The following is an 8,435-nucleotide window of genomic DNA, read 5'->3' as shown; positions in this document are numbered from 1 at the left end:
TTAGGAACAGGCAAACCTTGGCGCTTCTAGAACATATCGTTCCATAGCCTCACGGAAGCGATGTTTGTACTCTCGAGGACTGGTGACAGTTGGCTTTTTGTTTCCACCGCCTGCGAAACCCTTTTCCTTCACCCAGCTCTCAAGCTTCTTGTCCCACGTAAAGGTACGTATGCAGTCTAGCGTAGCTGTCAGACAAGGCTGCCGAGCATGATTAAGGCTTCTTGCAGAAAGTGGGTTATACGCACCAATGATGCCAACGCAAAGCTCTTTCCTGACCTCGTCGATTCCAATCATTAGTGAGTAGTCCATCACATTCTGCCTCGATAAGAACAAAGTATCGTTCCACAGAGATGCTCGAAGTAGCTTCTTGGAATGTTCTCTGACAAACAGTGGCGACTCGTATATGAATTCTATCATGTTCTCATCGAGGAGAACCTCATTCTGATCGCCAGTTGACTGCGTGTATCGATTGCGCATAGAACCTTTGAGATCAAAAATCTAAGACAAGAAAGTCAGTGATTGGCTAGTAAACAGGTTTTTCTTTTCTTTTTGATATCTTGCTTACCCTCGTAGTCTTGCGGTCATAGAAAAGGTTCTCCATCACTAAAACGTCCCATTTGATTTCTATTCCCGTTGTCGGGTTCTTGATCATGATCTGGTAGAATCCCAACATCTTGGCAATAACAGTTGGAAGCTAATTCGCTCATCAGTAACCATCACTCGTCTGTGCGCACCGCAACCAAAACTCACCTCGTGGAAAAATGCTTCTGCCATGAACTGGAAATATGCAGGTGCAAATTTGATGAACGCGGCCGTCTCAATTGGCGCCAAGGCCTTCAACACGAACCGCTCGTCCTGGGTCTTCAGGAAAACGGACTTGGTTTTTCCTCCTTTAGAATCCCATTTGATACATCGCGACAAAGACTCAACGTATCGATCAGCAACACCGCAGTTTCTTCTCAGCGCATCAAACTGTTCTGCGAAAAAGATTTTGCAGAACATCTTAGCCGAACCCTCTTGAAACTCTGTTACATAAAATGGTATTAGTATTGGTTCGAATAGAATGACGGGAGAAAGTGAAACGCACGGTATTTGAGATGTGTTCCAGTGGTTCTGAGTAGTGACCTTTCAAGCTCAGGATGTTCATCTACATTAAATGCAGTTGGACGAGCACAGTCCTCTGAGCTCGTTGGCCCTTCATCCGCGCTACGAATGGCATCAAGCTTGGTGGCATAATCCTCACAGTTGAGAGCAAACGCAATGAGAGAGCTAGGTTCATCTTCACGGACAATAACATCAGAGTCGTTGAAAACATGATCTGTCGGATGACTGTATTTGTAAAGTTAGCATTGCCAACTTAGGGTAAAATATTTCCATTAGAGGACGTACAGTGGGTACTCAAGTGAAGACCATCCACTTGCAGACCGCTCAGCCCAGAAATTTGAGAGCATTTTTGTCCAGGCTGATTTCTCATGCTTCTGGATTAGAGGTGTATCTGGATTTGGCGGAAGCACGTCTATAATAGGTGGCTGGATATTGGCTTCATGATCACTCGAAAAGGATATTTCACCATCACTCATGTCCGCATCAGATTGGATCATTTGATTCGGTTGTGCATGATACTCCTCAATCTGCTCCTCAACAGGTTCGGGGGTCATCGTGATTGCAGGAGGAGAAAACTCCTCCGGAGACTCAGTTTGAATTGCTGATTCCGTGCTTATAGTCATATTACTGGTTTCCCGACTAGGGGGCATGGGCTCAGGAGGTTCCTCATCGGAAACCTCTTCAACGGCTTCCGCGACGTTACGGTAAACTTCGACTATGGGCCTAGAAGTCGCTACCGGAAGTGCCCTGGTCCTCTTAGCGGCAGAGAGACGTTTCTCTCTTACCCTCTCTTTCTCAAACTCCCTACTGAGTTGTTCGAGCTGTTTTATTTGTTTCGCTATCGCCGTGACCTTGGTGTCTTTGCGTCTTGGTGTCGGAACTGAACGAGGAATCTGCGTGTCCCTCAATTGAGGAGGTTTCTTGTTTAGTGAAGCGAAGCGAAACTTTTCCGGCCCCTTACCAGACTTTGCCTTTTCCGCATTATGCTTCCGAATAGCCTCAGTCACCGAGGGTTTCTTGAGGGGGAATGATGGTGTATGAGTTAGAGGCCTCAGTCCCGACGGGACTCCATCCGAACCCTTTCGTTGAGGTACATGTGGGGTAGATTGCGTCCTATTGAGTGGAGGTGCTACAAGCTTTCGCCTTGCATCTACAAACCTCGGAATTGATGACATGTGGTTAGTGGGTCGCTCACGCTCTGAAGATAGTCGCTCAAGAGATGTTCTGGGACCCTCAAGTGATTTTCGAGAGCCCTCAAGAGACCTCCGAGAGCCCTCAAGGGATGTCCGAGGACTCTCAAAGGATGCCCTGGGGCCATCAAAGGATACCCTGGAATCCTCAAAGGATGCCCTGGGACCAGAGTTCTTTGCGGGTTGGCCTGGGGTATCGTCATCTGATTTCGCCCCTTCTGATTCTACAAGTGCTGGGCTAGACCTGATCTTCGGATGGATAGGGGCTATGGGGCTATTCGGCGCGGATGGTTCCGGTGATACGGTCTTTAGAGCTGCTTGCTCAAGAGGGGTTTCCTGCCTGGGAGTCAAGTGATCCATATTTTCAGATTGGCCGAGCTCCCCCTGGCCAGAAATCGGCTCCGGAGTGACAGTAGTTATACTAGACGTATCCTCGTTATCTTCCGTACTGTCCTCCTTTTCATTCTTAGCAGACTTCCCTTTACTATTCTCGATATCCTCCTCAACGACTGACGCAAGAACATCGTGTGCCTGCTTTGACGACATCTCGGTCGGAGAGGTGACCACTTCTGCAGACCCATCTACAATAGAAGTAGCTTTACCAATATCTTCCTTTTCAGGCGTTGGTGTACGTTCACCGGGTTGTAGGTTAGGCGTAGAAGGGTTGTCGATAAATATCTTCTTGAGTTGGAGTGTTGCCAATCTGCGGATATCCTTTTCTGACGGAAAGTAGTTGTTATCGAAGGCATTGAACCTTGCATCCCAGTCGACCACTCTTTCTTGCAAAGCTCGCAGAGCCCTATTAAGCGGTATGATCTCGAAGTACTTGGACTTGTTGTACTTTTCTTGAAGTTTTTTGATCAGCCAGCTATGCTCATTTTCTGCTTGGGTTGTGAGCGTTTCGATTTCTGCTTTGCAAGCATCGATTTTATCGGCGGCCACAGAGTCTATATTGATACTCTTTAGGCGAGACTTTACCGACGAGAAGAAACGGTCTGTCCTTTCTTCATGCTGCAAATACTGCTCGTTCTTAATCCGTAGGTCGATCTCTGGCTTATACGTGATTTTCGTGCGAGGGACGACGATCTCTAGCAAATCAATGGGATCATATTGGAAAACCACTGTTAAGCCTCTATAGCCAAAACACCTAACGTGATCGCGGTTCAAATCGTGTGGACAATTCCCTGCCCTCAATTTCATTTCGGAACTCCAGAAAGCAAGCTCAAGGTATTTGCCGAATGAGTATTTCCAGGTGCTCTCAGACATTGGGATGGCGGGAGTATTAGTATTCGGACATACTTTACAGTAACTCCACATGAGAATTGTATCCTGCATGCCCTGGATAGGGCATGCCATTTTGTCGCTTACTAGGACACTGACCCGAGCTTGACCGTGGACATAAGATCGGTGGTGATCAATCATCTTCTTGTCGCAGGTATCCGATTCGCATCGTTTATTCGCAGTGTCGCAGAGAAGTTCAACATACTGTCCCAGGGTACAATCTGATTTACCGAGTGGCCAATCCATGCCTTGGAAATAAAACTCTAACCTGCGAAGTTCTGGCCCTTCACAGGGAACAGTGGTTAATGTGCACACCAAACTGTATAGTATGGCGATATTCTGATGAGCGTAGGGATCAAACAGATCGTCATACTGGGATAAGTAATTCTCCCACTGTTTTTTCTGGGTTTCATAGACATGAAGTGCTTTGTCGTATTCTGCATCGTGGATTGCTCGCAGTACCTCTACCATCTTTTTGGTTCCATTCTTAACATTTGCATCGACCATCTCTGGCTGAATCAACTCAAACTTTTCCACGGGTTTATCTGGATCGGCGGATTTCTCGTTTTCAACATGTTCCTCCAACTCCCCAACCCTACCGTCAGACCCAAACTCCGTTGGTTCGTCATCTTCAACCACTTGACTATCTCTTAGTCTCTTCAGATACACCAATTTTCTTTCGAGTTCCCTCGCTCGCATTAAAAGATATGGCTGCATGTACTTAACAAAGGGTGATGCAGAAAGAACCTTTGTCTCGTGATTTTTCACCATATCTTCATAGTAAGTTGGGCTGGGAATATCATCTGGCACTCCACCTGCCATACGCTCAGACTCTTCCGATCCGGAATTTGGCGACTTCTCCTGATTTTCAGATGCAGCCAGGTTTTCTTGGCCATCTTCGGTCGAGAGCGTTTTCTCTGGGTCGTCGAAAGCAGCAGTTGGTACGTCAGTTTGCGGGGCAGCTGTAGGAACCGCTGTTGGCGCAGGCGCAATGGAAGAACTTGAGGGAATATTCACAAACTCATCTCGCATTAAGCAAGTCTCAAGTTTTAAGTTGTAAACGACATAAATCATCATCTCCGTAATTTGCTTGAGGACTGCCAGCGTTTCCATATCACCTCCCCTCAACACAATTGTACAGCCGAGCTCCTTTGGACAACCGGAAAGGTACATAAATGTCTTCTTCTTTTCTGGTATGTCCTCATGCACAAATGTCTTGACGTCAAAGGAAGCACACCGGCCGACTCGGAAATTATGAAGTAGTAGCTTGTCAACCGACGAACAAATGTCTGCACCAGCACATCTAGCCACAGCTTCGATTACTGATGGCTTTACAAGATGTGTTGTTGCTACATTAGCCTGCGCGAGAAGTTGGAGAGCAACACCGGAGATGTTTTTCTCAACAAGAAGCAGCGTTGGCCTTAGAGAAGTTATACGAGCAACCATTTTCTGAAGATAGTCTTTCTCTTGTGCAATAACTGGCTCGAGACTCATGAGCTGCTGTTGGTGTCGCTGGTACTCGATCGGGAAGGTGACAACGACTATTCTTGGATGTGCTATGTTCCGTGGCATACTCTTTAACGCCAAATTCTTGGTAAACACGACACCAGAAACATAAGTTGTATCGCCAGGTTTTCCACCAGGAATTTTCTTGACCTTGACATAGTGGCGAATATCGATAATGTCACCACTGCGGATGTCGGGGTTCAAATCATCGGTGCTTTTGAGTAGAATTGGCATGAGTGCCCGCTCCCATTTGTCGACTTCCTTGATGTTCGCATCACCAAGTAACTGGCGAAGCAGGGTTCGAACATGTTGCAGGCTCGCTGTGTTGAGCTCGATAGATGGTGCTAGAGGTCCTCGCATGGATGCACTTCTTGAGGCGCGAGGAGAAGGCATGGCACTGCTCCCAGCCCCACCAAATGCGGACGCATCGCTGACACTCCCCACTAGCGATCGCATGAGATTGCGGTGTCCCTTTCCTCTGGTAACTGGTCGGGGTTGAATATTTCCAAGGAAACTCGAGTTGCGTTTCCTAGATGATCTAGTGGGGGGCAGTAACCCGGACTTGCCATTATCACTACCACCGGCATTCAAAAGCGCATTGATTCCATTAATACTAGCAGCTCTTCTGATCTTTGACATTGTAGAAGTAGCCCCGTTTAACCCCAAAGAGATGCCTCCGGCCTGACCACTCTGTGAACCAGTGGCAGAAGTTGAAAACAGATTCCCAAATGCCTCTCCATATTTGGGTGCGATCGTTGCAAATATGCTCATTTGTTCATCGTCGCTAGCATCATCACTCATATAAGGCGCCAAATCTGGATCGATGATGCTATCTGAATGAAACGCGGGGAGGGCTCCCTGTGACCCGAGTTCGTCAGCCACGTTTCGGTGGAAAGGCGCCCGTTCGTTTGCGTTTGCGGCCGGGAACCATCGATGCGAGCGGGAATGTTGGTGTTTGTGATGGTGGTGATGTGAATGGGAATGTGAGTGGCCATGTTGAGGGAGCTTCAAAGCATTTGCAGTGAGTGGTCTAGAAAACGACATGGGTGACTTTCCAGATCGTGAGGAGGGGGGCCGAGGGGGTGATGGTATCTCAGCGTTTATTTCCAGGATCTGAGAACGTCTATTTGGATTGCTTCCAGCAGTGATTCTGGATGCTGGGATTGCCATTAACGGCGTAGTTGCGGGACGTGACTCTCTAGGCATGCTGAAACCAGGTGTCATAGGTCCTCCTATTGGGGTACCGACTACACTCCCAGGACCAGACTGCATTTCGTGCCGTTGATCGATGGGCTGGTGGATGTGGAAAACGGATGCTGGTGAGAAATCGTCCTCTGATTCTGATTCGTCTTGATACTCGTTGACAATCTCAAGACATGGACTACAGACTCGCATAGATCCTTGATGTTGAAACCTGTCCCCAGATATCAAGGTAGTGCACTTCGAACAAAATATTTGACCGCAAAGCCCTACCAAACAAAACTACGGTCAGTGATGTTTTGAATATTGTAAATAAAAATAGAATAAGATAGAAGAGTAAAGGGAAATTCTCCAAAAGTAAACCGAGCAGTAACTTACGGCAATGGTGTTTCCTTCGAAAAACTCCAAAAGTATTCGCGCATAAGAAGCATTCCTTGCAGAGCTCATCTTTCATCCAAAAGTCGCTAGTTAGATTACCCATTCTAAGTTGTCTCAAAGCTTGGCTGACAGCTTCTGAATTTCCTGTTCCCACACCCCCATTTGGGCCTGTGTTCCCCCCGTTGACCATTCCATCTTGAAACCCTTCTCTATATTGATACATTGAAGAGCCCCCACTATGTTTCCCAACATCTGCCGTTGAAGTCGCGTCCTGACTGGATCCTGACTCTGAGCTTGCATCACGAGTAACAGAGAACCCTGGAAGTAGACTGGCTTGATCTGTGCTGATTCTTGATACTGTTGGTCTTTGCTTTCTGGCAGTTTCTCCGCTTCCAGCCATGGGAGAATTTGGTGGTGGCAGGGAAAGCTTTCCAGGGAAATTTTGTTGATTTGAGGATGGCGAACTTTTGTCACCCTTTGGTGGTAAATTCATAGCGGATGGACTTGTGCCCGGGGATTGAAGACGGTTGTTTACAAATGAGGCAGCGTTTGACTCTAATGACGTTCTGCTAGCTACATCGCTACCGGTCGTGGAAGGGGGCAAATGATTGGAATTATTAATATTGAGTGGTGCAGGTATGTCTTTACTTGATCTTTGGACTGAAACTGGCTGGTTCTCAGAGGAAGGTCCAGCAACCTTTATTGCCTTACTGCCATAGGTTCCGATTTTGCCACCTTCGTGACCGCCTGGTAGCCTGGAGTTCAGCAAAACAATATCATCGTCACTACTATCACTAATAGCCCCCCCATCCTCCTCTGATGCCGAGCTGTTGGACTCTTCATCATTCTCTGCTCGGGCACCACTTTCATCCTCAACTGTTTTACTTACCGGTAAAGGCGGGTATCCAACCGTCCCACCTACTACCGTTCCAGCTGCTCCGAGTAGCGCATTCACAGTTGTCCTTTGAACCCCCGCTGCTTTCTCTTTCGCCGAGTTTTGAAGGTTGGCCTCATTATCTTTTCGACTGACATCTGACATCCCTTTCACACCTAGCCCAGGACTAGTGAGGGAAACAAATTCAGAACCATCCCCATCTCTGAATACAGTTATTGGAGCCAATGAGGGGACGGGAGCTCCTGAATTTGAGGCACGAAGATTAACTTTCCTCAATGCAGCCGGGGGAGCATAATCCCCGGCGATGGCAGTGCTCGCCATGGAGTTGTTACTTGATACTCTAGAGGATGACTGGAGAGAGGATGAAGAGGTGATCCTCGAATGTTTGCCAAATTGAGATTTTATAGGTGATAAATGTGATGTGGGTAGCACTGGGTAGTTCGAATCCTCAGAATCAATTGTCGCTGAAGACATGAACGAGTCTCTGCTATCTGCATGTCCTTGATACCTGTCGCTGCCTATCGAGCCAAGTGACATCCTCGAAGCTCCATCTCGCACTGGAACACTAACAACATCCCTGACTGCTGAAGCAACACGTTTGACTCGCGAGTATAGATTATTGAATGAGAGCTGTTCTGTGGAACCGCTGGGTGGGGATGCGAGTGAGAACGATGTAAGCCCAGGAGCTTGAGACGAGGAGGCGTGGATTTGTTCTAAATCTGCTGGCGGCGGAGGCGTGGAGTCAAGAGAATATAAAGTTTGCGAGAGCGACATCACCGAGCCACGTCGTGGGCGTTCTATAACATGGTCCGGGATAGCTGAGGCTGATTGGGGGTCCGCCTCTGCCCGCCGAAAGGAAAACATTTCAAACCCGGGTTCAA

At 47.7% G+C, this 8,435-nt stretch overlaps 1 protein-coding gene across 1 annotated transcript; it reads right to left on the bottom strand.

Annotated features, from left to right (window-relative positions):
* On the bottom strand, window positions 1-8,328 carry H6S33_011794 (uncharacterized protein; the record flags this gene model as incomplete). Its single annotated transcript, XM_044843135.1, has 7 exons — window positions 1-176; window positions 246-498; window positions 566-694; window positions 751-1,025; window positions 1,088-1,329; window positions 1,390-6,550; window positions 6,660-8,328. The coding sequence occupies 7 exons, from the start codon at window positions 8,326-8,328 to the stop codon at window positions 1-3; spliced, it is 7,905 nt and encodes a 2,634-aa protein (XP_044695462.1).
* Window positions 8,329-8,435: the final 107 nt, after the last annotated feature.

This window comes from Morchella sextelata (genome assembly GCF_020137385.1).
Source record: "Morchella sextelata strain SCLS chromosome Unknown scls_7, whole genome shotgun sequence".
In the NCBI taxonomy this organism is placed as follows: Eukaryota; Fungi; Ascomycota; class Pezizomycetes; order Pezizales; family Morchellaceae; genus Morchella; species Morchella sextelata.
Note: the sequence above shows the minus strand (reverse complement) of the source record. Positions and strands in the feature narration are given on the sequence as shown.